We start from the raw sequence: 27,433 nt of genomic DNA, 5'->3' as shown, positions 1-27,433 counted from the left end.
GGGGGCAGCAGCATATCGCAATAAAGGGGACGTTGTGGGACACGGCTCTGTGGGCAATTCTGTGCGTGGGGGGAGGGAAACTGAGGCACGGGGTGGGAGGGACTTGTGCATCCCCAGCCTGATTTGGGAGGAGGATCCTGAGCCCCCGGGGGTGGTGATGGTGGGGGGGGGGTAGAAGGAATCTCTCTGCACATCCCAACCCTTCACAGCCTTTATTAGAGCAGCCCCTGTGCACAATTTGGGGGTGGGGGCAGTGGGGTCTCCCCGCCCGCGGGCACCCTGCGACCCCCTAAATCCCCCCTTATCATCCTGTGCCCCCAGGGCAGGGGGGCACTGCCAGCCCCTGCCCCACAGTGCCTCAGCTGTCCCCAAGGCTCTGCCCTGGGCCGGGGGGAGGCAGTGCCAGTGCCCCCCTCCCATTTTTGAATCACAGTTTTACTGAAACGGCGGCGAAATGGCTCGGAAAGTGTTTGGGGGGGGGGATTCTGCACCCCCAGTGCTGGGGGGACCAGCCCCACTGCTGGGCACTGCTGTGAGGAGCTGGGGGGGCTCAGCACCCCCCGGGTCTGGGGGTGGCTACCAGAGCACTGCGCTGTCCAGGTGGGAGAAGCCGGGGTCCAGGCGCAGCTTCCAGTAGGTGTTGTTGGTGACCCACGACTCCTTGCCACTGGCATCTGTCACACGCCTGGGCAGGGGGTGGGCACGGTTGGGACTTCCAATGGGGGGGGGGTTTCCATTCCCTGAGAGCCCCACGCTCCTCTGAACCACGAGGTCTCCAGAGGGTCTCACCATTCCCTTAATTTCCCACATCCCCTTGAGCCATGGGGTGCCCTCGGGGGGCACCCACAGTGGGTTTCCCCCTTCCCTAAGAGCCCCACCCCCCTCTGAGCCATGGGGTGCCCTCAGGACTCCCAGGGGGTCTCCCCATTCCCTTAAACCCCCCCCACCCCCCTGAGCCATGGCGTGCTCCCAAGACTCCTGGGAAGGGTCTCCCCATCCCATAAGAGCCTCTCATCTCCCCGAGAGCCCCACATCCCTTGAACCAAGAGCTGCCCTCAGCACCCGACCCCCCTAGAAGCCCACATCACCCTGCTCCACGGGTCCCCCCAGCCCTGGGAGCCCCCCAGACCTGAAGAAGCGGGCCTGGTGGGTGATGTTGTTCTCCTCCATGACGCGGCGCCGGTCCCGCTGCAGCTGCTCGATCTGGCGCTTCTGCGCCTCAGCCGCCGGCACGTTCCCCTCCTCCAGGTACCTGGGGGACACAGGACACGGCTGTGACCAGCTGGCCGGCCTCAGCCCGCCCCAGCCCGCACCCCCGGGGCGCTGCTGACCGCTGGTCCGGCCGCAGGCGCGTGTCCGTGGAGGGCAGGAGCCGGCGGAGCTCCGGCGTCAGCTCGTTCAGCTCCAGCGCGAACTGTGTGAAGCCGTAATTCCTCTCGTGGTCGTGGGGCATGGGGTCTGCGTGGAGGGGCGTGGGGACAGTGAGAGACACCCCCCGGGCTGGGGTAACCCCCCCCGGGCGGTCTCCCCAGGTCCTTACTGGCTTTCCAGACGCAGTGGCCCGGGGCGGGCCCGCGGTGCAGCCCCTCGTGCCACTTGCCGGCCAGGCGCTCCACGGCCGTCCCGCTGCGGCTCAGCACGGCCCCCTGCACCTCGTTGGCCCCCGCGCCCCAGTATCGAGCCTGCGGCCACCGGCGCCTCAGCGGAGCGGCCAGGGCGAAGGGCGGGGCCGGGAGGGTGGGGCGGGGTCAGTGGGAAAGGGCGGGGCCGCTGGGAAGGGGTGGGGCTGGTGGGAGAGGGCGTGGCTATGATGGGTGGGGTCATTGGGAAAGGGTGGGGTCCTGGGAAAGGGTGGGGCTGGTGGGAGAGGGCATGGCTATGATGGGTGGGGTCATTGGGAAAGGGTGGGGTCCTGGGAAAGGGTGGGGCTATTGAGAAAAGGGTGGGGCTAGTGGGAGAGGGTGTGGTTATGATGGGTGGGGTCATTGGGGAAGGGTGGGGCTATTGGGGGAAAAGGGCGGAGCCAGGAGTGATGGGAGGAGTTTTCTGGAAATCGGTGGAGTCATTGGGAAAAGGTGGGGCCATAGGAAAAGGGTGGGGCCATGGGGAGGAATCTTCTGGAAAGGGTGGAGCAATTGGAAAGGGGCGTGGCCACTGGGAAAGGGTGGGGCCACTGGGAGAGGGTATGGCTATTGAAAAAGGGAGGGGCAATGACTGATGGGTGGAGACTTCTAGAAAGGGTGGGGCTATGATGGGTGGGGTCATTTGGAAAGGGTGGGGCTACTGGGAAAAGGTTGGGGCCAGGAGTGATGGGCAGAGTAATTGGAAGAGGGTGGGGCACTAAGGGGTGGGGCACTGGGGAAAGGGCGGGGCTATTGGGAAGGGGTGGAGCCATAAGTGAGGGGTGGGGTCAGACAAGGGGCGGGGCAACAATACAGTGTTTAATTACCAAGTCGGTGATGGGGCGGGGCCACACCTGAGGGGGCGGGGCCAGGCCGTGATAATGCAGAGGGGTGGGGAGTCAGGAGCAGTGTGTGGGCGGAGCCTGGGCAGGAAGGGGCGGGGCAGGGCGGGGCAGGGGGGGCACACCTTGCAGAAGGTGAGCTTGCAGTGGTAGGAGGCGTCGCGGGTGTTGCGGATCAGCACCTCCCCGTAGTGCTCGATCCAGCGGGGCCCGCTCAGCACGTTGTGGATGCACGTGGTCACCTTGTTCCACTCGTAGTGGTCCCCGGTCCTGCGGGCACCGCCCTCGTGGGTGGGCACGGAGGGCAGCGGGGCACGGGGGTGGAGATATCGGGGGGCTATCTGTGGGGCTGGGGTCTCACCTGGGCAGCTGGACATTGACGGTGCCCATGGGGACGATCTCCAGGGATTTGCCCCAGAATTTGTTCTTCCACCTCATGTCTGGAGAAGGAGGAGGAGGAACAGGAGGAGGAGGAGGAGGTGAGACCCCTCCCAGTCCCCCCACCTTGGGGGGGACTCTCCCAGTGCCCAACTGCCGGGCTCTCACCTTGCCAGAAGACAAAGTTGTCGGACTCGGCGTGGCAGGCGGAGATGGGAGGGTGGTGGGAGACCTGTGGGGACAAGGAGGGACGTGCCAGCGCCCCGGTGGAACAAAGTAAAAATTTAACAGAATAAAAACCCATTTAAATTTAAGTAAAATGTACCACATAGTAGCTTACTAGCATAAGTAAAATATACTATTTAATCTACTATACTCTACTGCACTTATAATACTGTCCCAGCCAAAAAAAAAAGAGAATTAAAATCTCCAAACTAAAAAGAAAGACCCCTTAAACTCTAAAACGAAGAAAAAAAACCAAAGCTAAGTCTACAAAAGATAGACAAAGAGATTAGAGAGTTCTCTGTACAAAGACTGATTGCAAGTTATAGCGCAAAATCAGCAAAATAAATATGCATAATCCCATTGTAAAGTTCTATGCATGTGTAAACTAGTAAGAAGTAATAAAAAAAGATCAAAAATCCTCAAAAGCACGCATGTCCTTTAAAGAAGAACAATCCCCACGTACACCCAGCGCTGTAATAAACATACCGTCCCTACAAATCTTCATTACAATTATAGATTTTAACTTCTCACCGCACTTCACCGCCCAGCTCCGGGTGCCCCCAGGGACCCCCCGGTGCCCACCTGCTCGCTGATGAAGCGGAAGCCGCGGTCGGGCCGCACGCACTCGTAGGTCTCGCCCAGCACGGGGTTGAAGGGTTTGCTGCCCGCCCGGTAGTAGGTGGAGGCGTAGGTGGACACGGCGAAGGCGGCCACGTACACCTGTCACCGTGGCCACCGCGACGCTGTCACCACGCCCGGGATGGGCACACGCCTGCCCTCCCCTGTTCCCACAAGTCCCAGGAGTCTCGTGTGTCCTCAGGCACCTCTGAACCCCCAAAATCCTCAAATTCTCCCTGTCCCCACATGTCCTCGGGGTCCCCCATATCCCCAAAATCCTCAAATTCTCCCTGTTCCCACATGTCCTCAGGGTCCCCCATATCCCCAAAATCCTCAAATTCTCCCTGTCCCCACATGTCCTCGGGGTCCCCCATATCCCCAAAATCCTCAAATTCTCCCTGTTCCCACATGTCCTCGGCGTCCCCCATATCCCCAAAATCCTCAAATTCTCCCTGTCCCCACACGTCCTTGGGCTCCCCCGATGTCCCACAGCCCCCTAAATCCCCAAACTCCCCTGGTCTCTCCATGTCTTCAGGATCCCCCATATCCCCAAAATCCTCCAACTCTCCCTGTCCCCACGTGTCCCCCAAACTTCCAGTGTCCCCTGAGCTCCCCCTACTCCCACATCCTTTGAGCTTCCCCGTGTCCCCCAAGACCCCTCAAGCCTCAAACTCCCCAAGTGCCCCCGTGTCCCTCTGGGCTGTGTCTCCCAAGCCCCCGACTTTCCTGAGCCCCCCACATCCCCTGTGCCCTCAACCTCCCAATGCCCACCCTGTCCCCAAAGTCCTTCATGTCCCCAAGCCATGTCCCCTTGCTCCCCTGTGACCCCCTGAGCCCCTTCTACACCCCATGAGCCCCCTGCACCCCCCTTGTCCTCAAAGTCCCTTGTGTCCTCCTGCCCCCAAATCCCCCTCATGTCCCCAATCCCCCCAAGGCCCCCCAGCCCCTTGTGCCCCTGACCCCCAATCCTTCCTAAGCCCCCGGTGTCCCCAGCTCCCCACGGTGTCCCAGCTCCCCCCGTTGTCCTGGCTCCCCCTGTTGTCCCGGCTCCCCCCATGTCGCGGCTCCCCCCATTGCTCCGGGCTCCCCGGTGTCCCAGCTCCCCCCGTTGCCCCGGCTCCCCCGGTTGCCCCAGCTCCCCCCGGTGTCCCCGCTCCCCCGGTGTCGCGGCTCCCCCCTCACCAGGCGCTGCCGGGGGTCGCGGGCGCGGCTGGCTCTGTCGAGCAGCTCGCTGTACTCCAGCTCCTCGCAGAGCCGCTGCAGGGTGTTCAGCGGCTCGTTCAGCTGCACGGGCAGCGCCACGCGGGACAAGTCCTTGCCCACGCTGCTCCGCAGGAGCCCCCACAGGCTCACGTCCCCCGAGGGCGCGGGGGGCGCGGGCAGGCGGCTCCTCCGCCGCGGGTCCGGCCCCGGCAGCTCCAGCGGCGGCTCCAGCGGCGGCGGCTCCGCCGGCACCCCCGGGCGCTCCGCTCCTGCCGGGCAGCGGCCGGTGGGATGGAGCCGCCCCCGTCCCCGGTGAGCCCCTCCCTTCCCCGGAGCTGTCGGGGAGCAGAACTGTCCCTCCCACCCGGTTCCCCCCGTCCCGTGTTTCCCTTTCCCGTGTCGGGAGGCAGAGCTGCCTCCGCCTCTGTTCCCCCTTCCCGCACCGGTCCGGGGGTGAAGCCGCCGCCTCCAGCGGTGCCCATTCCCTGCCCGGTGCCCTCCCCGGTGCTCCCGGTACCTGTCGGGGGGCGGCCCGGCCCCCCCGGCTCGGTGGCCTCCTCGCAGACGCCGGAGGTGACCTCGCTGATGCACGACTCGTCCTCCGAGGGCTGAGGAGGCGCAGGGACCGTCGGCGGCTTCGGGGGTCCCGGGGGGATGGGGGGGATGTGGGGGGGACCCCATGGAGGGGGCGGGTGGGACGCTACCGGGAAGGGCCCCCCCTAAAGGGTGGGATGAGCCCCGGGATGCTGGGATGGGGGTGTCGGGATGGGGGGGCGGGTGCCGGTGGGGGAGCAGCGGCGGGGGGGGCACCGGCAGCACCCGGCCCCCGCCACCGGGCTCAGAGACTGCGGAGACCCCGGGAACGGGGAGGGAGGGGGCGGCGGGGGGGTGGGGGGGACACGGGGAGCGGGGGGGATCCAGGGGCTGGGGGGGACACGGGGAGCGGCTCTCGGGCCGGCTGATGAGGTGGGACGGGGGAGAGAGAGGGGAGAGATGAACCCGGAGCAGCGAGGGGTGGCGGGGGGTCCACAGAGCCCCTCACCAGCAGAGCCCCCTCGCCAGCAGCGCCCCCTCCCCAGCAGAGCCCCCCCAAGCCCCCTCACCTCGTTCTCAGAGGAGCTGGCGGAGAGGAAAACCTCGCAGGCATCGAAGAACTCGGTGTGGGAGTCGGCCAGCGAGACGATGCTGCGGTTGGAGAGCTGCTGCTCCCGGCCCTTGGCGGGCAGCGCGTCCGGCTGCAGGGACAGCCACCGGCTCAGCCCCCATCCCAGAGCGGCCACGGCACCCCCAGGCCGCCCCATCCCACCTCCCTGACCTCATCCGGGTGCAGCGAGGCAAAGGAGTCCAGGGTGGTGTCGGAGGACACGGACAGGGAGTGGAAGCGGCGCAGGGCGGGCTGTGAGAAGGGTGAGACTGAGCCGAGCCCCCCCGGCCGGTCCCCTCCAGCCAGGAACGGGCTGACGGGGACAGGGGACACCCAGCACCCTGCTGAGACTCCAAGAGCAGCACCCGAGGTGCCCCGTGCTCCCTCACCCCGGCGGTGCCGGCGCTGCCGGGGCGTGGGGCCGGACACTGCCGGTGCAGCGCCTGCCGCATCTCCTCCAGACGGGCCCTCTCGGCCACCAGCGCGGCCACCACGCTGCTCAGCGAGCCGTGCACTGCCGGGGGACACGGGCGGGAGTCAGGCTGAGGGTCAGCACCCCAAAACCCGCCCCGGGACCCCCGCCCAGGCTCAGCCCCCCGCCCCTTCCCACCTTTCTGGGCCAGGGCCCAGAAGCTGCGCTGCAGCTGGCTGTACTCCGGGGGGACGCTGAAGGGCAGCTGGCTCTGCGATGACTCCAGGTAGCGGGACAGGTTGGGGACAGAGCCGTGCAGGCGGCCCACCTGGGGGGACACGGGGCTCAGCGGGGTCACCTGGGGGGCTCCGTGCCCAGGCAGTGTCAGAGCTCGGGGTGGGGGCTCCAGCTCACCCTCACCCTGCCGATGGTGTCGTCCTTGGCAAAGCTCTGCGTGCACCAGATCTTGGTGGTCCTCCGGCCCTTCTTCGGCCTCTCCGTGGCGGCCGAGGGCTGTGAGGGAGAGAAGGGAGCTGCAGCCGGACCCTCCCCAGGAAGGGGGGGCACGGGACCCCCCTCCCTCACCTGGCCGTCCCTCTCACCTGGCTGCCGGAGATGAGCGGGGCCGAGGGGATGCGGTGCAGGGCCTCCAGGTGTTGGAGCATTCCCGTCAGCTCCTGCAGCTTGGCCTGGCACTCCGACAGCTCTGCCAGGGGCACAGAGGTCAGGGAGGGGGCACAGGGACCCTGCCCGGTCCCGCGCACCCCCTCGGGCCCCGCTCACCGGCCGAGCAGCGCTCCAGCCCCTCGCTGTCCTTCAGCCAGGCGTTCACCTTGTCCCGGGAGCTGGCCAGCGTGGACAGGGCAGGGGCGCTGCCCGAGGGCAGGATCCGTGTCCACTGGCCCTGCAGCCGGGCACAGAGGGCATCGATCGCTGTCAGGAGCCACTTGCCGAGGCGCTGCCTGGCGCTGTCACCCCAAGCTGTCACCCACCTGCGTGTTGGTCCCCGTGGGACCCCCCGGGGGACACGGCTCCGGCCGCTCGCCGTGGTGGTGGGTGCACAGGCTGCTCACCCAGCTGGAGAACGCCTCCGGGGACTTGATCTGGGGGACAGGGGTGAGTTGGAGGGGACACGAGCCGATGTCCCCAGCCCTGTCCCACCCCAGCTCCAGGGCCCCAGTGGCACCTTGAGGTGATAAATGTTGTCCTCTGTGTCCAGGTCAACCCTCTGGGCCTTCTTGTTGACGGACATGACGGACTGCCGGACGTCGATGGCACCGTGCAGTTTGCCCTTGAGGACCTGGGGGAGCCCAGGGACGCCTGTCAGGGGGAAGACCCCCCCCCTTTTTCAGGGGGGCCACGGGGGTGTCCCCAGCCCTGAGCCCCTGGGGAGGCTGCGTGGCCACAGCCTGGGCACACACTCACGTCCTGGCGTGTGGTGGAATATTTCAGGATCCCGTTTTCCAGCACGAAGTACCGCTGGGGATGGAGGGGAAAGGATTTTTTTGGGAGGGGGTGCAGACAGCAGCCCCTACAGCCAGCGCCCCCCACCCAAATCGTGCCAGGACCAGCCGGGATCACGGCTCCTGGTGCCAGCTGTGCCTGTTACCTTGTGCCAGCCCTTCAGGGGCCATTTCCTCTTCTTGAGCAGGTACCCCTCGTGCCGCTGCGGCTGCTGCCCGGGGCTGCCCCGGGCACGGGGCTCCTCCACCACCTCCCAGCTCTCGGAGCCCTGCGGGGACGGGGGTCAGCGTGGGGGTCCCTGAGCACCAGAGGCTGCTGCCCACGTTGTCCCCAGGCAGGGACATTTGGTACCCACAGGGGCACCATCGTAAAGCAGGGGGAAGCCCCCAAAGCCTCCCCGTGGTCCTTCTGAACCCCCCAAATCCAAATCCAAACCCTCCAACCTGCTGGACGCTGCTGTGCTTGGAAGACACGGTGCTGCTGGAGCGGGACAGGGCCCTTTTCGGAGAGCACGGGTCCTTCTCGTGGCTGCCCATGGCCGGCGAGCAGAGGGAGCGGGGGGCACCGGGCCGAGCCCCCCCTCCCGTCCGGGCTGCGGGGCCGGGGGTCCGAGCTCGGCCGTCACGGCGGGAGCGGCTGCGGGGAGGGCCCGGCCGGTCAGGGAGCTCAGGGATGGCACCTGCAGCCTGGCTGGGACAGCGGGTGGCACGGGTGGCCCCGTCCCCAGCTCCCGGGGGGCTCTGCATGGCACCGCCGGCGGCACCGAGAAACTTCTGCGTGAGCCGGAGCCTTTGACCCTCCCGGCGTTATCTCGGCTGTGCCACCCAGTCCGGGTCCAGAGTCCGGCCCCGCCGCCCCATGGACCGGCTACCACGGGGCAAGCGTGGCACGGCCAGGAGGGTGACACCGGGGCAAGGACCGGGATCAAGCCCTGCTCCATCCGGCAGCCCCAAGCCAGGACACGACCCCTCCACAGCCCGGCGTGGCCGCGCGCCCTCCCGGCACGGCGTTTGCTCCCTTTGCCCTTCACGATTCCAGAGGGGGAAACTGAGGCACGGGGAAGCTTCTCCTGGCCTTGCCATCCCCCCTGGCGCTGTCCCTGACGGGGCATCCGTGAGTCCCAGCCGCTGGTGTAGGATGGATCCCGGGATAACCCCGGGACAGCGGCCAAGCCCCGGCACCGGTGACCACCGTGCCGGTAACCGCGGCACGGTCACCGCCGTACGGACGGCCACGGCGCCGGTAACCACGGCACCGGGCACATAACCACGCTGCCACAGACAACCCGGCACCGGTAACGGCGGCTCCGAGGGGAGGGCACCGGGGGTCTCCCGGCTCTCTCCCGCAGGTGCTGCAGGGGATCGGCACCGACCCCTCGCAGCGGAGCGGGGCTGTGCCGGTACCCCCCGGGGGTCTCCATCCCTCCCGCGGGGCAAAGCCCATCCCCGTATTTCCCTCCGCGGGGGGTGTCACCCCCCGGGGTAGCGGGGGCCGGGGGTCGCGGCGCCGGTCGGACTTTTCCCCCGGTCGCCGGTGCTCACCTGGGCGGGCGGCGGGCGGGCGGCGGGGGCCGGTCGCATCCTGCCCGGCGGCGGCGGCGGCAGGAAGCGGAACACGGAGGGCGGTCCGGAGCCGCTCGGCTCTGCCCCCTGCTCTGTGGAGGACCGGAGCCGCCAGCGCCGGGAGCCGCCGGGACACCGGGAGCCGCCGGGACACCGGGAACGGGCAGCGCCCGAGCGCTCGCACGGAACCGGGGCAGCCCCGGGGAAAGGGGTGGGGGGACCCCCGCGAGAAGCAGCGCCGCACGGGGGTCCCGGGGTTGGTCATCCCATGGGGGTCCCGGGAATCACCGACCCGCGGGGGTCTCGGGGATCACCGACCCGCAGGAGTCCCGGGAATCACTGACCCACGGGGGTCCCGGGGATCACCGACCCGCGGGGGTCTCAGGATGGACGTCTGAGGGTCTCAGGATCATCATCCCATGGATGGCTTGGGGATTGCCACCCCCCGAGGGTCTCAGGGATCACTGACCCACCGGCATCCCAGGAATCGTCAGCCCACGGGGGTCTCAGGACCATCATCCCGTTGGGGGGGGGTCTCGGGACTGATCATCCCATGGGAGTCCCTGGGCCCACCACCCCATGAGGATCCCGGGAATCACCGACCCCCCAGGGTGGTCCCGGGGTGTTCCCACCCTGGGATTTCCCTCTCCCACCCCCAGCTCTGCTCCCTCAGACCCCCTGGAGCAGCCCTGGCCTCTCCCCCCACCTTTGGGGGGCAGGAACACCCCCCAACCCACCCCCCAAAACCTGAGACGAGGCCTTGGCATCTCCACACAAACTTTAATGGACAGGACAGTGATCCCAGGTGGGATCAGTGTTACAGCACACCCCCATTCCGAAGGCACGGGGCTTGGAGTGCCCAAAATCCCCTCTGGAGGGTCCATCCCGTGCTCCTCCTCCTCCTCTGGCTGATCCCAGAGATCCCTGACCACAGCTGGAACGCTGCTGGGATGATCCCAAGGGAGCACAAGGGAATGGCCACGACTCCCTGTCGGGACTGGGGCTGGGGGCACAAAACCCTCAGAGTCAAACCTCCAGTCCCTGACCCCCCCCCCGTGGAGCTGGAGAATTCCATGGGAATTGTGTCCATGATCCTTGAATCCCTCATCTCGGCGGGGCGAGGGGGCTCCCCGTTTCCCATGGCCAGGCAAGGAACTGGTTCCCAGTTTCCAGCATCAGCGACTCCCGGCGCTCTGGCCCGGGGGAGGCTCCGTGGCTCCGCCGGTGTCCCGCAGCCGCCGGATGTGCTCGTCCAGGAGCGCCGTGAGGTGAGCGGGACCCCGCTGGAGCAGGGACGAGGTCTGGGAGGACAGCAGGGACAGGGCTGCCACCGTCTGCCCCTGGGACACCTCCAGGGACGGCAGCCGGGCGAAGTTCTCCACCCCCTGGCGGCTCAGGATCGTGTCGTCGATGCAGGCGCCTGCAAAGCGGGAGCTTGGGATGGGCACGGAATTCCAGAGCCCCGTGGGGAGGGACTGCTGCCTCCTGCGGGCTGCCCACCCCTCCTCTGCAGGGATGCAGCTCCGTCAGGGGGCCTCATTCCCAGTCCTGGGCTAGCATTCCCAGCCCTGGATGAGCCTCCCGAGCCCTGGGTCCCCATTCCCAGCCCTGGGCCCTCAATCCCAGTCCTGGATGAGCCCCAGAAGCCCTGGATCCCCATTCCCATCTCTATGCCTCCATTCCCAGCCCCGTGCCCCCATTCCTGTCCCTGTGTCCCCATTCCCAGCCCCAGGACCCCATTCCCATCCCCATGCCCCCATTCCCATCCCCGTGCCCCCACTCCCATCCCCAGGACCCCATTCCCATCCTGTGCCCCCATTCCCATCCCCGTGCCCCATTCCCATCCCCATGCCCCCATTCCCATCCTGTGCCCCCATTCCCATCCTGTGCCCCCATTCCCATCCCCGTGCCCCATTCCCACCTCCATGCCCCCATTCCCATCCTGTGCCCCCATTCCCATCCCCGTGCCCCATTCCCACCTCCATGCCCCCATTCCCATCCTGTGCCCCCATTCCCATCTCCATGCCCCATTCCCATCCCCATGCCCCCATTCCCATCCCTGTGCCCCATTCCCAGACCCATGCCCCCATTCCCATCCCTGTGCCCCATTCCCAGACCCATGCCCCCATTCCCATCTCCGTGCCCCCATTCCCATCTCCATGCCCCCATTCCCATTCCCCTGCCTCATTCCCATCCCTGTGCCTCCATTCCCAGCCCCGTGCCCCCATTCCCATCTCCGTGCCCCCATTCCCATCTCCGTGCCCCCATTCCCACCCTGTGCCCCCATTCCCATCCCCGAGCCCCCATTCCAGCCCCGGATGATCCCAGCTCGGGGATTTGGGAGCAGGGAGGGCTCTCACCCAGCAGGTTGACCTGTGGCACCCCCTTGAGCACTCGCAGCATCTCCCTGGCCCGCGGCTCCGGGCTCACCAGCAGGATGTTCCGGCACACGAACAGCGGCAGCAGGTTCCGGAGCTTGGACTGCGCCAGCACCGGCCGGGCAACCTGGGAGACAGCCCGGGATGAGCCCCGGAGCCACCGGGATACCATGGAACCACCGGGATACCCCGGAGCTACCGGGATACCATGGAACCACTGGGACAACACCCCAGAACCACCGGCACAACCCCCACTGGGATACCCCGGAACCACCGGGATACCCATGGAACTACCAGGATACCCCGGAACCACTGGGCCCAGAACCACCGGGATACCCAAAACCACCGGGACACCCCTAGGATACCCCTGGAACCATCAGGACACCCAGGAATACCCCTGGAAGCACCGGGATAACCCTGGACCACCAGGATACCCCTGGGATTCCCCTGGAACCACCAGGATACCCCTGGAAGCACCTGGATAGCCCTGGGATACCCCAAAACCACTGGGATACCCCAAAACCTCTGTGATACCACAAAACCACTGAGATACCCCTGGACCACCAGGACAACCCCCCCCCAGAGCCACTGGGATATCCCAGAACCACCCGGATACCCCTGGAAGCACCGGGATACCCCTGGGATACCCCAAAACCACTGGGATACTCCAGAACCACCGGGATAGCCCAGGAACCCCCGGGATACCCCCAGGATAGCCCCGGGATACCCCAGAACCACTGGGATAGCCCTGGAACCTCTGGGATACCCCAGAACCACGAGGATAGCCCTGGAAACCCCAGGATACCCCTGGGATACCCCAGAACCACCGGGATACCCCTGGAACCCCTGGGATACCCCTGGGATAGCCCCGGGATACCCCAGAACCACCAGGATAGCCCAGGAACCCCCGGGATACCCCCGGGATAGCCCAGAACCACCAGGATACCCCCGGGATACCCCAGAACCACCAGTATAGCCCTGGAACCCCTGGGATACCCCCTGGATAGCCCAGAACCACCGGGATAGCCCTGGAACCTCTGGGATACCCATGGAACCACCGGGAAACCATGGAACCACTGAGATACCCCAGAACCACCAGGATAGCCCAGGAACCCCCGGGATAGCCCCGGGATACTCCAGAACCACCGGGATAGCCCTGGAACCTCTGGGATACCCCCGGGATACTCCAGAACCACCAGGATAGCCCAGGAACCCCCGGGATACCCCCGGGATACCCCAGAACCACCAGGATAGCCCTGGAACCCCCGGGATAGCCCCGGGATACTCCAGAACCACCGGGATAGCCCTGGAACCCCCAGGATACCCCCAGGACACCCCCGGGACACCCCGAGCCCCTGTGAGGCTCAGCCCCACCTCGTTGAGGACGAACTTGACGTGGATGTCGTGCCGGCGCAGGAAGTGCCGCAGCGTGGCCACGTCCTCGTCCGCCATGGAGTTGTAGTGGCACACGGCCACCATGCGGCTGGCACGCAGCGTGTCCTCCAGCTGGCCCCGCAGCACCCGCGCGTAGCCGTCCTCCTGGGGACACCACATTGGGACAGGGTGACACAGGGGACCCCTGGGGTCGCAGCGCCCGCGCACAGCCGTCCTCCTGGGGACAGCGGGTGTGGGATCTGGGGACAGGGTGGGACCCCTGGGGACAGGGAATGTGGGATTTGGGGACAGGGTGGGACCCCTGGGGACAGGGAATGTGGGATTTGGGGACAGGGTGGGACCCCTGGGGACAGGGAATGTGGGATTTGGGGACAGGCTGGGACCCCTGGGGACAGCGGGTGTGGGATTTGGGGACAGGGTGGGACCCCTGGGGACAGGGAATGTGGGATTTGGGGACAGGCTGGGACCCCTGGGGACAGGGAATGTGGGATTTGGGGATAGGGTGGGACCCCTGGGGACAGTGAGTGTGGGATCTGGGGACAGGGGACAGCCCTGGTGTCACAGCACCTGCGTGGAGCTGTCCTCTTGGGGACACCAAATGTGGGTGTGGGGACAGCAGGGCAGGGTGGGACCCCCGCAGTGATCCCACAGCTGGAGGTGCCGGGGGGAGATGGTCCCAAGGATTGTGAGGTGATGACGTGGATTTTGAGGTGATCCCATGGATCTCAAAGTTTTCTCATGGATCTCAAGGCATTCCCTTGGATCTCAAGATGTTCCCATGGATCTCAAGGCATTCCCACAGATCTCAAGGCATTCCCTTGGATCTCGAGGTGATCCCTTGGATCTCAAGGCGTTCCCACGGATCTCGAGGTGATCCCTTGGATCTCAAGGTGATCCCATGTATCTTGAGGTGCCCTCACAGATCTCAAGGTGTTCCCTTGGATCTCGAGGCATTCCCATGGATCTCAAGGTCATCCCTTGGATCTCGAGGTGTTCCCATGGATCTCCAGGCGTTCCCATTGATCTCGAGGTGATCCCTTGGATCTCGAGGTGCCATCCCACACGCGGGGTCCCACCTGTTTCCCACCCCCTGGGATCCCAGCCTTCCCGGAGCCCCCTGGTGCCCGCTGGGCCGTGCCTCACCTGGCGTGCCCGGGGGGCGAGGCGGGGCAGGCAGCGCGGGGGCAGGGCCGGCCGCGGGGGCAGGTACTCGGTCAGGGCCAGCAGCTTCTGCCGCGGGAAGGGCAGGGCCTTCCAGTGCCGCGTCACCGCCTTGGAGCCGCGCCGCAGCAGCTGCAGGGCGGGCAGCCAGGCTGCGGGGCAGCGCTCAGCCCCGGCTCCGCGGCGGCCGCCATCCCGCCCCCGCCCCATCGCCTCCCCGCCTCTGTCCCCTCTGCATCCTGACCCAGCTCCCGCTCCTCCTCCCAGCCCCGTTCCCATTCCAAGCCCCTGTTCCCGTTCCTGTCCCAGCCCCATTCCCATTCCCGGTCCCATTCCTGCCCCATTCCCATTCCCATTCCTGTCCCAGCCCCATTCCCATTCCTGTTCCCATTCCCGTTCCTGTCCCATTCCCATTCCCATTCCCGTTCCCGTTCCCATTCCCGTTCCTGTCCCAGCCCCATTCCCATTCCCGCCCCATTCCCATTCCCATTCCTGCCCCATTCCCGTTCCCGTTCCTGTCCCATTCCCGCTCCCGTTCCCATTCCCGTTCCTGTCCCATTCCCATTCCCATTCCCGTTCCCGTTCCTGTCCCAGCCCCGTTCCCGTTCCCGTTCCTGTCCCATTCTCATTCCCATTCCCGTTCCCGTTCCCATTCCCGTTCCTGTCACAGCCCCTTTCCCATTCCCGTTCCTGTCCCATTCCCATTCCCGTTCCCGTTCCCGTTCCTGTCACAGCCCCATTCCCGTTCCTGTCCCAGCCCCATTCCCATTCCCATTCCCGTTCCCGTTCCCATTCCCGTTCCTGTCCCAGCCCCGTTCCCGTTCGTGTCCCAGGCCCTTTCCCATTCCCATCCCCACTCCTGTTCTTGTCCCAGCCCCGTTCCCGTTCCCGTTCGTGTCCCAGCCCCATTCCCATTCCCATCCCCACTCCTGTTCCTGTCCCAGCCCCGTTCCCGTTCCCGTTCCCGTTCCCGGTCTCTCACCCCGCCGCCATCGCGTCCCGCCGCTTCCCAGCGCCGCCATCTTGGCCACGACCGCGCAAGGGTTTGTGGGAAGGCGGAGGAGCCGCCACTTCCGGCGCGCCGTCTCCATAGCAACGGGCGGCGCGGCCTGGACGCGGCCTGGGCGCTCGGAGCGCGGACCGGGGGTCGCGGAGCCCCCCAAAGTGAGGGAGTCTGAGCCCCAAACCCGGGGAACCGGTCCCGGTGAGCCCCCCTGGCCTCTCCGGGGGTCTCTGAGCCCCAAACCCGCGGTGCCTGGTCCCGCTGAGCTGCCGTGGCTCCATCTCAGGGGACTCAAAGAGCCCCCGTCCAGTGGGGTCTGGTCCTGGTGACCCCCCCCCGGCCCCATCGCGGGGGTCTCTGAGATCCCCAGACCGGGGCTCCTGGCCCCGCTGATCCCCCCAGTTCCAGTTCCAGGATACAGAGCCCCTGTGCCCCACCGTGGGGTGCCAGCCCTGACTCCCACCCCAGGAATCCTTTCCCCACTGACATCCCCAACCCACAGGTTTGTCACCCTGTGACACCTTCCGGCGCCCCTGAGCAGGGGACAAGGACCCTCGGGCCACCCCCGCCATGGCTGAGCAAGGGGACACCCTTTGTGGGGGTGAGCGAGACGTTGGGGGGCTCCTCCCGGGCAGGAGGGGCTGCAGCCCTGGCCTGGACCCCCACTCTGAATTCCCGCAGCCCCTGAGGAGCCGTCCCCAGGAGTGACCCTCAGTGACAGCCTCGTCATCGCCCGCACCCGGTGAGGACCCCACAGAGCCTGGGCTGGCAGGGAGGGGGCTCAGGGCACCCCAAAAGCGCCCCCTCCCCGTGTCCCTTCAGCTCCACGGGGCCGCTGCCCACCTGCACCATCCGCTTGGACCGGGAGCAGATCTCCTCCATCGGGAGGCTCCGGAGGCGGGGGGAGATCCACAGCCTCTACCTGCAGCAGGTGGGGAGCTGGCTGGGGCCAGCCTGCTCCTGGGGGGCACAGACACCCCCGGTTCTGCTCCTGGGGGGCACAGACACCCCGGTTCTGCTCCTGGGGGCACAGACACCCCGGTTCTGCTCCTGGGGGCACAGACACCCCCGGTTCTGCTCCTGGGGGCACAGACACCCCCGGTTCTGCTCCTGGGGGCACAGACACCCCGGTTCTGCTCCTGGGGGGCACAGACACCCCGGTTCTGCTCCTGGGGGCACAGACACCCCCGGTTCTGATCCCACAGACACCCCCGGTTCTGCTCCTGGGGGGCACAGACACCCCCGGTTCTGATCCTGGGGGCACAGACACCCCGGTTCTGCTCCTGGGGGCACAGACACCCCCGGTTCTGATCCCACAGACACCCCCGGTTCTGCTCCTGGGGGGCACAGACACCCCGGTTCTGCTCCTGGGGGCACAGACACCCCCGGTTCTGATCCCACAGACACCCCCGGTTCTGCTCCTGGGGGCACAGACACCCCCGGTTCTGATCCTGGGGGCACAGACACCCCGGTTCTGCTCCTGGGGGCACAGACACCCCCGGTTCTGATCCCACAGACACCCCCGGTTCTGCTCCTGGGGGGCACAGACACCCCGGTTCTGCTCCTGGGGGCACAGACACCCCCGGTTCTGCTCCTGGGGGGCACAGACACCCCCGGTTCTGCTCCCACAGTCACCCCCGGTTCTGACCCCACAGACACCCCCGGTTCTGACCCCACAGACACCCCGGTTCTGACCCCACAGACACCCCCAGTTCTGCTCCCACAGTCACCCCCAGTTCTGATCCCACAGACACCCCGGTTCTGCTCCCACAGACACCCCCAGTTCTGATCCCACAGACACCCCGGTTCTGCTCCCACAGACACCCCCAGTTCTGATCCCACAGACACCCCGGTTCTGCTCCCACAGACACCCCCAGTTCTGATCCCACAGACACCCCGGTTCTGACCCCACAGACACCCCCGGTTCTGATCCCACAAACACCCCGGTTCTGACCCCACAGACACCCCCGGTTCTGATCCCACAAACACCCCGGTTCTGACCCCACAGACACCCCCGGTTCTGCTCCCACAAACACCCCGGTTCTGACCCCACAGACACCCCCAGTTCTGACCCCACAGACACCCCGGTTCTGATCCCACAGACACCCCGGTTCTGCTCCCACAGACACCCCCGGTTCTGCTCGAGTTTCCCTCCCCAATATCCAGAAGAGAACAGTTTCCCTCCATCCCAGAAAGTTTTGTTCCCCAGTCCCACCACGGGGGGTCTCTGAGCCTCCCCCCATTCCAACCCCCCTGGAATTCCAGTGTTCCCAGACCCACATGAGGGTACTCGGCTCAGGGCCCTGAATTTTGGGATCTCTCCATGTCCTCTCCAGAATCTCCTGTGTTGCCCTCGGGATTGGTTGGAGCAATCCCAGAGCGTTCCCAAAAATGTGAATTTTCACTCAGTAGGCAAAAAAAAAAAAAAAAAAAAAAAAAAATCCAACCACACATTGGGGTTTTTTTCTATTTTATTTTCCAGAACCAAATTGAGAAGATGGAGAATTTGGAGTCTTTTCCCAGCCTGAGGTACAGCAGCTCCTCCTCCCAAGGATTTCCTTGGCTGGGGAAGCCAAGGGGGGCTGTGACATGCCCCCCTCACCCTCCCTGTGCTCTCCAGGTTCCTCTGCCTGGCTGGGAATCGCATCCAGAGGGTGGAAAACCTGCAGGGCCTGCCCCACCTGAGCGCCCTGGACCTGTCCCACAACCTGATCCAGGTGCTGGACACAGGTGGGAAAGCAGGAACCCCTCCAAGGACGTGTGGAGTCCCCCTTCCTGCCCTCCCTGCCTCAGTTTCCCTGGGTGTGGGGGGTGAATTGCTGCTTTGGGGGGTTTGGGGGGAGCAGGAATTTTGGCTCCCAGCCTCTCGGTGCTTTCCCTTTATCCCGGCAGAGGAGCTGCCCCGCAGCCTCCGGATCCTGGACCTGACAGGGAACCAGTGCACCCGGCAGGACGGATACAGGTGGGTCAGGGGGGGCAGAACGACCCCCCAAGACTGGGAGAAACCCCGGGGTGACCTAATGGTGGCCTTTCAGTAGCTCCAAGAGAGCTGGGAGAGGGATTTTGGGCAAAGGATGGAGTGAGAGCACGAGGGGGAATGGATTCACATTGCCAGAGGGGATTTTGGGAAGGAATTCCTGGCTGGGAGGGTGGGGAGAGGATGGAATGGAATTCCCAGGGAAGTTGTGGCTGCCCGTGGATCCCTGGAAGTGTCCCAGGATGGTTTGGAGCACGCTGGGATAGTGGAATGTGTCCCTGGAGGGAACTGGATGGGATTTTAGGTCCCTTCCCACCCAAACTATTACATGAAACATCAAACACAGCCTGTCCCACCAAACTCCAAGGATTTGAATCCCTGCTCTTCATCTCAGGGATGTGAATCCCTGCTCAAACCCCAGGGATGTGAATCCCTGCTCTCCAAACCCCAGGGATGTGAATCCCTGCTCAAACCCCAGGGATTTGAATCCCTGCTCAAACCCCAGGGATGTGAATCCCTGCTCAAACCCCAAGGATTTGAATCCCTGCTCAAACCCCAGGGATGTGAATCCCTGCTCTCCTCCCTCAGGCTCTGGTGGGCTGAGGGAGGATGGGACACCCACTCCCAATCCCACAGCTGCAGAAAATTTGGCTTTTCCTTCATTTTTTCCCACAGGGATGTGGTGGTGGCAGCCCTGCCCCAGCTCCTGCAGCTGGATTCCCAGCCCGTCCATGGAAACACGGCCCAGGAAGAGGCGGGAGGAGGCTCCTGCAGCAGCAGCGAGGAGGAGGAGGAGGAGGAGGAGGAGGAGCTGCTCCCTGGGCTGAGCGTTCCCTTCACTGTGGACAAAGGTGCCCGATGGGGACAGACACGCGGCGCTCTGGCTCTCAGGGCTGGCAGTGCCACATCTCCTGGCACGCTGTCCCTCCGTGCCTCCCTGGCAGATTTCCTGGTGGATCTGCGGCGGGAGCTGGCGGGGCGGGTGCGCTGGCGGCGGAGGACGAGCCTGGAGGAGCACCGGGCCCGGCTGGAGGAGCTGTGGGAGCGCCGGGCTCTGCTGCTGGCCCCGGGGCAGGACGGAGCCGCCGGCACCGCCACACCCCGGCCGTGTCCCCAGCTCTGTCCCCAGGGGAACCCAGGGGCACCGCTGTCACCTCTGCGAGCTCCCGGGGCCATCCAGCCCCCAGGCGAGGCTCTGGAGAAGGAGACTCCTGCCAAAGGAGCAGGAAATGGGCAGTTATCCCAAATCCCCTGCAGCAGCAGCCCGGAATAAAGACTTTATTCCCACCCCAGTCCAGCTGGATGCCACCCTACAGCCATCCTGAGGGGCTGGAAATGGGGGAAAGCACACACAGGGCTGTGGGCAGGACTCCCAATCCCATCCCTTATCCCTGTCCTTCCCCTTGCCCCTCATTCCACGCTGAGGTCACCTCTTGGTGCTTTCTCCAGGGTAAACTGGGGGGCTGGCACCCACGGAGGGAGTCAGGAAGAGTCAAGGTCAGACTCTGGGAATGTTTTGTGATTCCCTATCCATGAGAAACGCTGTGGGGGAAGCCGAGCCCACCCACCTGTGTGGGGTTTAGGTGTAAAACTTCATCTCAGCCTCCACGCAGTCGAAGAAGAGGTCGGCCAGCTCCTCGGGGCAGGGGCTCACGGTGCCCTGCAGCAGCTCCCGCATCCCCTCCAGGCCCTGCTGCTCCAGCTCCTGCAGCGTCTCCAGGAGCTTCTGGCCCCGCTCCTGATGGGATCGGGGGTGGTCAGAGAGCTCAGGGAGTCTGGGCCAATCCAGGGTGGGGTCAGAGAGCTCGCAGTTTGATCCCATTGCAGGGTGGGGAAGGGTCAGTGAGTTCTGTTGGGTCTGTGGGGGTCTGTGGGGTCTGCGGGGTATGTGGGGTCTGCGGGGTCTGTGAGATCTGTGGGATATGCAGGGTCTGTGGGGTGTGCAGGGTCTGTGGGATCTGTGGGATCTGCGGGGTCTGTGGGGTCTGCAAGGTCTGTGGGATCTGTGGGGTCTGTGGGATCGGCAGGGTCTGTGGGATCTGTGGGGTCTGTGGGGTCTGTGGGGTCTGCAGGGTCTGTGGGATCTGTGGGGTCTGTGGGATCTGTGGGATATGCAGGGTCTGTGGGATCTGCAGGGTCAGTGAGATCTGTTGGGTCTGTGGGATCTGTGGGGTCTGCAGGGTGTGTGGGGTCTGTGCGGTCTGCAGGGTCTGTGGGATCTGTTGGGTCTGTGGGATCTGTGGAATATGCAGGGTCTGTGGGATCTGCAGGGTCTGTGGGATCTGCAGGGTCTGTGCGGTCTGTGGGGTCTGTGGGTCTGCAGGGTCTGTGGGATCTGTGGGATATGCAGGGTCTGTGGGGTCTGGAGGGTCTGTGGGATCTGCGGGGTCTGCAGGGTCTGTGGGATCTGTTGGGTCTGTGGGATCTGCGGGGTCTGTGGGATCTGCAGTACCCGGTCCCGCTCCATGAGCTCCAGTGCCGCCTGATGCCGGCGGTAGAGCTCGTGCCGCCGATCCACGGAGCTCTGGAACCTCGGGATCTGCTTGGCGGGATCCTGCAGGAAGGTCGGGGATCTCACCTGCGGCGCCGGCTTGATACCGGCCACGAACACGAAGGGCTTGAAGACAGACCTGGAGGAGAAGCTGGGATGAGAGAGCAGAATTCCTGGGAGCGCCACATCCCTGTCCCCACCGCCGGCCTCACCTGGAGGGGTCAGGGGTGGCGGTGAAGAAGTGGACGCAGGGCAGGGCGGGGTCGCGGGGCAGCACGGACACCATGCTGCCGGCCGTGCGGAACCCCTCCGCGTCCACGCAGATCCCGCTGTCCTTGTCCCGCAGGATGGACATCAACGTCTCCGCCGTGATGTGACCTGGAGGGACAGGCAGGGCCACCTCAGCACTGCCAGCTCGGCCGTGGGCAGTGGGGACGCAGTGGGTGAGCCGAGGGTGGCCGTCCCCACCCCAGGCCCTGTCCCCAGGAACTGGGGATGTGCCAGCACAGACGCAGCCCTCAGCGAGCCATGGGTGGCTATCCCGTCCCCATCCCTGTCCCCACCTGAGTGCTGCCACAAGAGCTTCTTGCCAGTGTGGAAGCAGCCCCTGGGGAGCCATGAACGGGTATCGCCATCCTTGTCCCCATCCCTGTCTCCATCCTGTCCCCATCCCTGTCCCCATCCCTGTCCCCATCCTGTCCCCATCCCTGTCCCCATCCCTGTCTCCATCCCTGTCCCCATCCTGTCCCCATCCTGTCCCCATCCCTGTCCCCATCCCTGTCCCCATCCTGTCCCCATCCCTGTCCCCATCATTGTCCCCATCCCTGTCCCCATCCCTGTCCCCATCCTGTCCCCATCCCTGTCCCCATCCTGTCCCCATCCTGTCCCCATCCCTGTCCCCATCCCTGTCCCCATCCTGTCCCCATCCCTGTCCCCACCCTGTCCCCACCTGCGTGCTGCTGCAGCAGCTCCCTCCCGGCGTGGAACCGCGCCTTGGCCGCCTCCATGCGCGGGGGCTGCTTCTCCAGGGAGAACGCCCGGGCGAAGCTGAACTCGCCGGCCCCGCTCCACCAGCCCTGGCTCCGCGCCCGCTCCCGCAGCCCCGGGTGCTCGGCCGTGATCTCGCTGCCGATGCTCAGCTGGTTGGAGATGTTGCGGCTGCCCTCTGCGCCAGCCGGGGCCCAGGGGTCACTCGGGGCGCTCCGGGACACCCGGTGCTCCCGGTCCCACCCAGTCCCCGCTCACCGCGGACCCGCTGGGCCGCCCAGTAGCGCCCGGCCGTCTCCAGCACCCAGGCCTCATTGCGGTCGGCCAGCAGGAAGGTGTTGTGGTACACGAAGGGCACCGGCTCCTCCTTGCAGCTGCCGCCTTGGCCGTAGCGCTCCAGCAGGGCCGTCATCACCTCCAGGGCCTCCCGGGCCGAGCCGCCCCGCTCCAAACCCAGCCTGCGCCGGGAGTGTCATCAGACAGCGCCGGGCTGGACAGCTCGGACACGGGGCTGGCCTCAGCACGGGGACACGGGGCTGGCCTCAGCATGGGGACACAGGGCTGTCCTCAGCATGGGGACACGGGGCTGTCCTCAGCATGGGGACACGGGGCTGGCCTCAGCACGGGGACACAGGGCTGTCCTCAGCATGGGGACACGGGGCTGTCCTCAGCACGGGGACACGGGGCTGTCCTCACCATGGGGACACGGGGCTGTCCTCAGCACGGGGACAGGGGGCTGTCCTCAGCACGGGGACAGGGGGCTGGCCTCAGCACGGGGACATGGGGCTGTCCTCAGCACGGGGACACGGGGCTGTCCTCAGCATGGGGACACAGGGCTGTCCTCAGCATGGGGACATGGGACTGTCCTCACTATGGGGACATGGGGCTGGCCTCAGCACGGGGACATGGGGCTGTCCTCAGCATGGGGACATGGGGCTGTCCTCAGCATGGGGACACAGGGCTGTCCTCAGCATGGGGACACGGGGCTGTCCTCAGCATGGGGACACGGGGCTGTCCTCAGCATGGGGACACGGGGCTGTCCTCAGCACGGGGACACAGGGCTGTCCTCAGCATGGGGACACGGGGCTGTCCTCAGCACGGGGACACGGGGCTGTCCTCACCGTCCTCACCGTCCTCACCCTCCTCACCATTCTCATCATCCTCACCATCGTCACCCTCCTCACTCTCCTCACCATCCTCACCGTGCTCACCATCCTCACCTCACCAGGTCCATGCCCAGCAGCGCCTCAGCCTCGCCCAGGGGCTCGCGGGTCCACACGCCCTCGTTGCCCACGCAGACGCCGCAGTCGTTGGCGCCCATCTCGGCACCCCAGAGCCAGGCGGGGCGGCTCAGCACCACGGCGTGCGTGCGCTCCGCCTGCTCGATCTCCAGGTACGTGCACTGCGGGGACACGGCGTGACACGGCGTGACACGGGGTGACACGGCGTGAGACGGGGTGACACCTGGCACGCTCAGCGCTCTGTCCCTGCAGCCACCCTGGCACACCGAGGTGACACCTGGCACGCTCAGTGCTCTGTCCCTGCAGCCACCCTGGCACACAGGGGTGACACCTGGCACTCTCAGCACTCTGTCCCTGCAGCCACCCTGGCACACAGGGGTGACACCTGGCACTCTCAGCGCTCTGTCCCTGCAGCCACCCTGGCACACAGGGGTGACACCTGGCACTCTCAGCACTCTGTCCCTGCAGCTACCCTGGCACACCGAGGTGCTCTGGGGGGACACAGGGGTGACACCTGGCACACCCAGTGCTCGGTCCCTGCAGCCATGGTGGCCCTGCACAGTGGGGGGACACACACGGGTGACCTGGCACCTGGCACCTGATGCACTGACCCCTACAGCCCCTACAGCCCCTTTGGCCCCAGCACGCGCTCACCTGGACTTTGTCCCCAGGACGGTGGGTGGCAGCGGGGACATAGACGATCTCCTGCACCTCGTCTCGGGGACGATCGGCGTTCTTGCCGAAGATGACGGCGGGGGACGCCGTGTGCGGTGGCATTGCCACGAAGCAGTCGCAGGACGAGGGCACAGGACCGTGCCCTGCCATCCTAAACTGGGTCAGGGCGGGCACCGAGGGCGATGTCAACCCCCTGTCCCTGCCCCAGATGTGTCCCCAGAGTCCCTTTGGGGCCGGACGGGGGGAGAGTGGAGGGGCGGCTGGGGGGTGAAGAGGGGCCTGGAGCTGGGGGACACCAGGGACCCCACGGCAGGGTGGGCTGGAGGCACCGAGGGGGATGGCAACCCCTCGTCCCTGTCCTGGATGTGTCCCCAGGGTTGCTCTGGGGCTGACGTGGTCTCTGAAACTTGGGGGACATCAGGGACCCCATGGCGGGGTGACCTGGGGGGTACCCCCCTGCCCCGGGACCCCGCAGCTCCGCACCGAGCGGAGCCACCCCCCTCGCAGCCCCGGTAACCGGGACCCTCCCAGCACCGACCGCGGACGGGACCCCCTCCCTCACAGCGCCGGTAACCGGGACCCCGCGGGGGCCTCCCGTCCCCACGGACCTGCCGCCGCTTCCGCACCTCCGCCGCTGCCCGGGCCCGCCCCGGCCCGCCCTGTCCATCCCCGGCCGTGCGACGGCGGCGCCCGGTGGCCGGAGGCCGCACGGCGGCAGCGGCGGGGACCGGCACCGGCACCGGGACCCGCGTGGGCCGGGGGGAGGTTCCCAAAAGAGCCCGGGGACGAGGGTCCCGAATTTCCTCCCGTGGATCAGGGACGGCGGACCCGGGTGTGTCCCGTGGGTCAGAGCCGCGCGTGGGCAGCACCCCCGTGCGCATTCCCACAGCTCCGTGGGCGGCACCGGCGGGGGTGGCGCCCCCCTAGACACCCCCGCGCCCCCGTGGGCAGCACCGGCGTGGGCAGCACCGGCGTGGGCAGCACCCCGCCCGGCCCGCGGTATGCGGACGGACCTGCCGGGCAGCGCCCTGCCCGCGGGGGGACCCTCCCGGCCCGGGGGGTGCAGGATGGGACCCTCGTGGGGGGCTCGGCTGGTCCCAGCCCGTGTCACCCCCACAACCGGCAGCCCCCGGACGCTGTCCCCGTCCTGAGAAGCTTTGGAGAGCCGAGGCCAGGCTGGGGGGGACCCCTGAGCCCCTCGGTGGGGATGGTTTGGGGTCGGGATCCCAGACCCGTGGGTCCCTTGGAATGGATGATTTGGGGTCGAGATCCCAGACCCCTGAGTCCCTTGAAATAAATTATTTGGGGTCAGGATGTCGGACCCTCAGGTCCCTCGGCAGGGTTGATTTGGGGTTGGGGTGCTGGACCCTTGGGACCCTTGGTGGGGATAATTTGGGGTCGGGATTCCCGACCCTTGGGACCCTCGGTGGGGATGGTTTGGGGTCGGGATGCCAGACCGTGAGTCTCTTGGGCAGGGCTGATTTGGGGTCGGAGTGCCTGAGTCCCTTGACAGGGATAATTTGGGGTCGAGTTGCCGAACCCCTGAATCATTTGACAGCGAAAATTTGGGGTCAGGGTGCCGGACCCCCGCGTCCTTCGGCAGGGATGGAGCCGGAGAGCCGGAGCGTGGAAAACACGCGGCGTTTATTCCAGTACAAAACCCAAACCCCACAGCCCCGCAGCCTCTTCACAGCACAAACTCTGCCCTCGCCGGGCACCCCCGGGGCCACCCCGCTCCATCCCCCCGCAGCCGCCCCCAGCCCGGGGCCCCGGCCGGGCCGGTCCCTCCCTGCCCCGGGGAGGCGGCCCGGGGGTGGGTGGGGGACGCGGCGGTTCGGGGCGCGGGGCCGGGATCCCCACGCCGCAGCAGGCTGGACTGGTTTCCCGGCCGCCGTCCTTCCCCACCCGGTTTTACAGCCTTCATTGCCCCATCGCGGCAGGCAGAGCCCCGGGGCTGCGGGGGCTGAGCGCACCTGGGGGGGCTGAGCGCACCTGGGCCCCCCCCTCGCAGCCCCCCGGCTCTGAGCCAGGCGGGGACAGCTCGCTGAGGCTGAACCCCGAGTCCCGGCGTGGCCGTGGGACCTCCCCAGCCCACCCGTGGGGTGCCCCTGGTGCAGCCCCCCACAGTCTGCGGCTCCCCAAAAGGCCGGAGCCCCCCCAGATGCTGCTGGAGCCGGGCTCGGCCGCTGAAGTCCCGTTGGTGCCACCCTGTGGGACATTGGGGAGGGTCCTGAGCCCCCCCCAATGTTTGGGAGGTAAAATCCCATCTGGGGGACACCGAGGGGGGAATTTTGTGCTGGAAAAGGCAAATTCCGGAGTCGGGGACGTCCTTCGAGAGCTGCAGACAGCCCAGCTCACCCGAGTCCTGCGGAGGGACAGCGGTGGCCGTGCTGGGGCTGGGGACACGTCCTCGTGGACCCCCCCAGCGAGACTTCACCTCGTGCTGGGGGACCCCAGCCCCACGGCTCGCCCCTGCCCCACGGCGCGGGGAGGGGGCTGCTGCCAGCCCCTCACATCCCTGGGGACGGGGACAGGGATGGGACCCTTTGAGGGGTCCGACCCCTGCCCATCCGCACAGCCCACGGCCACAGCTTCGGCCTGGGACATCCACTCTGCCCGAGCGGCAAAGCCTGGCTTCACCTTAATAAAATAATAATAATAATAATTAATATTAATAATTAATAATAATAATTAATAATTAATAATAATAATAAAACACTCAAAACCGAAGGCCTCGGGGCGCCCTCTGGGCACGGACCCCACTTGACTTCACCTCTACCCCTTCCCCCCCGATCTCGGGGTGCTCCAAGCCTGGGCAGCCCCCCCCCCAGAACCCCCAGGAGGGGCCGTACCGGGGGGTCAGCGCCCCCCAAATCTCCCTCCCTCCCCAGATTCCCAACTGGTTTGAACTGGTGTTGGCTGGGGGGCAGCGCCGGGGGGACCCCCGGGTGCCTTGAGCAGCCAGTGAACCCCACCCCCCCCCCAAAACCCCCCTCCCCAGGTCCCGGCTTTAGCGTCTCCTTCTATGTCCGAGGGGTTCTGCCAAAATCGGGGTGTAAGACCCCAAAAGATCGAAAAACCGAGATTCACGGACCCCCAGCCAGGGGTGTGGGACAGATACGGGGTGCCCTGGGGACAGGGGGTGACCCCAGGGCAGGAAAACTACGGGGTCCCTGGTGGGGGAAGGCCCGGGGTGCCCCCGGGAGGTGCAGGGACCTGGGAAGGGACAGGCACGGGGTCCCCGGGGGGACGGGCAGCATGCACGGGGGGCCAGGCAGAATTCCCTGGAGCTACGGGATCCCGGGGAGGGACGGCTACGGGGCCACAGGGGGACAGGCAGCATGCACGGACGGGACACGGGGTCCCTGAGGGGACAGGGGGACGGCTGCGGTCCCCAGAAGGGACAAGGGGGGCGCGGGCAGCTCGCCCGGGGGTGGGGGACGCCCCGCAGGGAGGGGCGGGGGTCCCGGGGCGGCGGGCGGGCAGCGCGGCCGTGCCAGGCCGGAGGAATGCGGCCGTCCCGGCTCTCCCGGGCCCGCGGCCGCCCCGGTGCTTCCCGCCCGGGGCCGCGGCGGTGGGTGTGGGAAAGCTGCAGGTGCGCGCTTGGGCAACCGCCCGCCGCCCTCCGCTCGCCCGCCGCGGCCCCCGCAGCCCC

The 27,433-nt window shown here is 66.5% G+C and overlaps 5 protein-coding genes across 9 annotated transcripts; 2 read left to right on the top strand and 3 right to left on the bottom strand.

The window, feature by feature from the left end:
- Window positions 1-210: 210 nt before the first annotated feature.
- Window positions 211-9,491, bottom strand: OSBPL7 (oxysterol binding protein like 7). Of its 3 annotated transcripts, XM_053999973.1 has the most exons (23): window positions 9,450-9,491; window positions 8,352-8,544; window positions 8,054-8,176; window positions 7,870-7,923; window positions 7,631-7,744; window positions 7,437-7,547; window positions 7,228-7,348; window positions 7,047-7,150; window positions 6,859-6,957; window positions 6,643-6,772; window positions 6,422-6,546; window positions 6,204-6,284; window positions 5,992-6,123; window positions 5,406-5,496; window positions 4,868-5,157; window positions 3,650-3,787; window positions 3,011-3,074; window positions 2,826-2,904; window positions 2,590-2,734; window positions 1,541-1,682; window positions 1,332-1,458; window positions 1,130-1,252; window positions 211-685 (listed from the first exon to the last, which is right to left on the bottom strand). In XM_053999973.1, the coding sequence occupies exons 2-23, from the start codon at window positions 8,442-8,444 to the stop codon at window positions 577-579; spliced, it is 2,595 nt and encodes an 864-aa protein (XP_053855948.1). In that variant the 5' UTR covers window positions 8,445-8,544; window positions 9,450-9,491; the 3' UTR covers window positions 211-576. The 3 variants fall into 3 exon arrangements, with proteins under 3 accessions (XP_053855948.1, XP_053855946.1, XP_053855947.1); XM_053999971.1 differs by lacking the exon at window positions 9,450-9,491 and having other exon boundaries at window positions 8,352-8,698; XM_053999972.1 differs by lacking the exon at window positions 9,450-9,491 and having other exon boundaries at window positions 6,865-6,957; window positions 8,352-8,698.
- Window positions 9,492-10,216: 725 nt separating this feature from the next.
- MRPL10 (mitochondrial ribosomal protein L10) lies at window positions 10,217-15,583 on the bottom strand. Of its 2 annotated transcripts, none has more exons than XM_053999987.1 (5): window positions 15,387-15,583; window positions 14,387-14,556; window positions 13,223-13,387; window positions 11,831-11,975; window positions 10,217-10,890 (listed from the first exon to the last, which is right to left on the bottom strand). In XM_053999987.1, exons 1-5 carry the CDS (start codon window positions 15,493-15,495, stop codon window positions 10,646-10,648), a joined length of 834 nt encoding a protein of 277 aa, XP_053855962.1. In that variant the 5' UTR covers window positions 15,496-15,583; the 3' UTR covers window positions 10,217-10,645. The 2 variants fall into 2 exon arrangements, with proteins under 2 accessions (XP_053855962.1, XP_053855963.1); XM_053999988.1 differs by having other exon boundaries at window positions 10,218-10,890; window positions 14,387-14,473; window positions 15,387-15,450.
- LRRC46 (leucine rich repeat containing 46) lies at window positions 15,540-19,676 on the top strand. The gene is made up of 9 exons (XM_053999984.1): window positions 15,540-15,608; window positions 15,910-16,008; window positions 16,089-16,149; window positions 16,230-16,338; window positions 17,890-17,936; window positions 18,028-18,137; window positions 18,300-18,369; window positions 19,060-19,235; window positions 19,329-19,676. The coding sequence occupies exons 2-9, from the start codon at window positions 15,978-15,980 to the stop codon at window positions 19,655-19,657; spliced, it is 933 nt and encodes a 310-aa protein (XP_053855959.1). The 5' UTR covers window positions 15,540-15,608; window positions 15,910-15,977; the 3' UTR covers window positions 19,658-19,676.
- On the bottom strand, window positions 19,511-24,426 carry SCRN2 (secernin 2). Of its 2 annotated transcripts, none has more exons than XM_053999983.1 (9): window positions 24,387-24,426; window positions 23,758-23,929; window positions 23,083-23,264; window positions 22,121-22,320; window positions 21,825-22,040; window positions 21,088-21,253; window positions 20,837-21,014; window positions 19,953-20,122; window positions 19,511-19,595 (listed from the first exon to the last, which is right to left on the bottom strand). In XM_053999983.1, exons 2-8 carry the CDS (start codon window positions 23,926-23,928, stop codon window positions 19,964-19,966), a joined length of 1,272 nt encoding a protein of 423 aa, XP_053855958.1. In that variant the 5' UTR covers window position 23,929; window positions 24,387-24,426; the 3' UTR covers window positions 19,511-19,595; window positions 19,953-19,963. The 2 variants fall into 2 exon arrangements, with proteins under 2 accessions (XP_053855958.1, XP_053855956.1); XM_053999981.1 differs by having other exon boundaries at window positions 23,758-23,934; window positions 24,387-24,417.
- On the top strand, window positions 24,116-26,735 carry LOC128819653 (basic proline-rich protein-like). Its single transcript, XM_053999891.1, has 3 exons — window positions 24,116-24,979; window positions 25,790-25,978; window positions 26,670-26,735. The coding sequence occupies exons 1-3, from the start codon at window positions 24,116-24,118 to the stop codon at window positions 26,733-26,735; spliced, it is 1,119 nt and encodes a 372-aa protein (XP_053855866.1).
- Window positions 26,736-27,433: the final 698 nt, after the last annotated feature.

This window comes from Vidua macroura, chromosome 27 (assembly GCF_024509145.1).
Source record: "Vidua macroura isolate BioBank_ID:100142 chromosome 27, ASM2450914v1, whole genome shotgun sequence".
Classification (NCBI taxonomy): domain Eukaryota; kingdom Metazoa; phylum Chordata; class Aves; order Passeriformes; family Viduidae; genus Vidua; species Vidua macroura.
The sequence above is the reverse complement of the archived record's forward strand: the minus strand, read 5'-3'. Positions and strand labels throughout refer to the sequence as shown.

What these genes read in the sequence shown, in the direction of transcription:
- SCRN2 (XM_053999983.1), bottom strand. Translation starts at nt 23,928, where the DNA reads ATGGCAGGGCACGGTCCTGTGCCCTCGTCCTGCGACTGCTTCGTGGCA. An exon ending in GTCCTGGGGACAAAGTCCAG is followed by an intron (nt 23,265 to 23,757) that starts GTGAGCGCGTGC and finishes GTGTCCCCGCAG; the next exon opens with TGCACGTACCTGGAGATCGA. An exon ending in GCTGCTGCAGCAGCACGCAG is followed by an intron (nt 21,254 to 21,824) that starts GTGGGGACAGGG and finishes CTGTCCCTCCAG; the next exon opens with GTCACATCACGGCGGAGACG.
- LOC128819653 (XM_053999891.1), top strand. Translation starts at nt 24,116, where the DNA reads ATGGCAACCCCTCGTCCCTGTCCTGGATGTGTCCCCAGGGTTGCTCTG. An exon ending in GGGGACCCCTGAGCCCCTCG is followed by an intron (nt 24,980 to 25,789) that starts GTGGGGATGGTT and finishes CCCCCCTCGCAG; the next exon opens with CCCCCCGGCTCTGAGCCAGG. An exon ending in CGGCCGCTGAAGTCCCGTTG is followed by an intron (nt 25,979 to 26,669) that starts GTGCCACCCTGT and finishes CTCCCTCCCCAG; the next exon opens with ATTCCCAACTGGTTTGAACT.
- MRPL10 (XM_053999987.1), bottom strand. Translation starts at nt 15,495, where the DNA reads ATGGAGACGGCGCGCCGGAAGTGGCGGCTCCTCCGCCTTCCCACAAAC. An exon ending in CGGGACGCGATGGCGGCGGG is followed by an intron (nt 14,557 to 15,386) that starts GTGAGAGACCGG and finishes GCTGCCCCGCAG; the next exon opens with CCTGGCTGCCCGCCCTGCAG. An exon ending in TCAAGTTCGTCCTCAACGAG is followed by an intron (nt 11,976 to 13,222) that starts GTGGGGCTGAGC and finishes GCTGTCTCCCAG; the next exon opens with GTTGCCCGGCCGGTGCTGGC.
- OSBPL7 (XM_053999971.1), bottom strand. Translation starts at nt 8,654, where the DNA reads ATGCAGAGCCCCCCGGGAGCTGGGGACGGGGCCACCCGTGCCACCCGC. An exon ending in CTGGGCCCTGGCCCAGAAAG is followed by an intron (nt 6,547 to 6,642) that starts GTGGGAAGGGGC and finishes GTCCCCCGGCAG; the next exon opens with TGCACGGCTCGCTGAGCAGC. An exon ending in GTCAATGTCCAGCTGCCCAG is followed by an intron (nt 2,735 to 2,825) that starts GTGAGACCCCAG and finishes CGGTGCCCGCAG; the next exon opens with GACCGGGGACCACTACGAGT.
- LRRC46 (XM_053999984.1), top strand. Translation starts at nt 15,978, where the DNA reads ATGGCTGAGCAAGGGGACACCCTTTGTGGGG. An exon ending in AGGGGACACCCTTTGTGGGG is followed by an intron (nt 16,009 to 16,088) that starts GTGAGCGAGACG and finishes GAATTCCCGCAG; the next exon opens with CCCCTGAGGAGCCGTCCCCA. An exon ending in GATCCAGGTGCTGGACACAG is followed by an intron (nt 18,138 to 18,299) that starts GTGGGAAAGCAG and finishes TTATCCCGGCAG; the next exon opens with AGGAGCTGCCCCGCAGCCTC.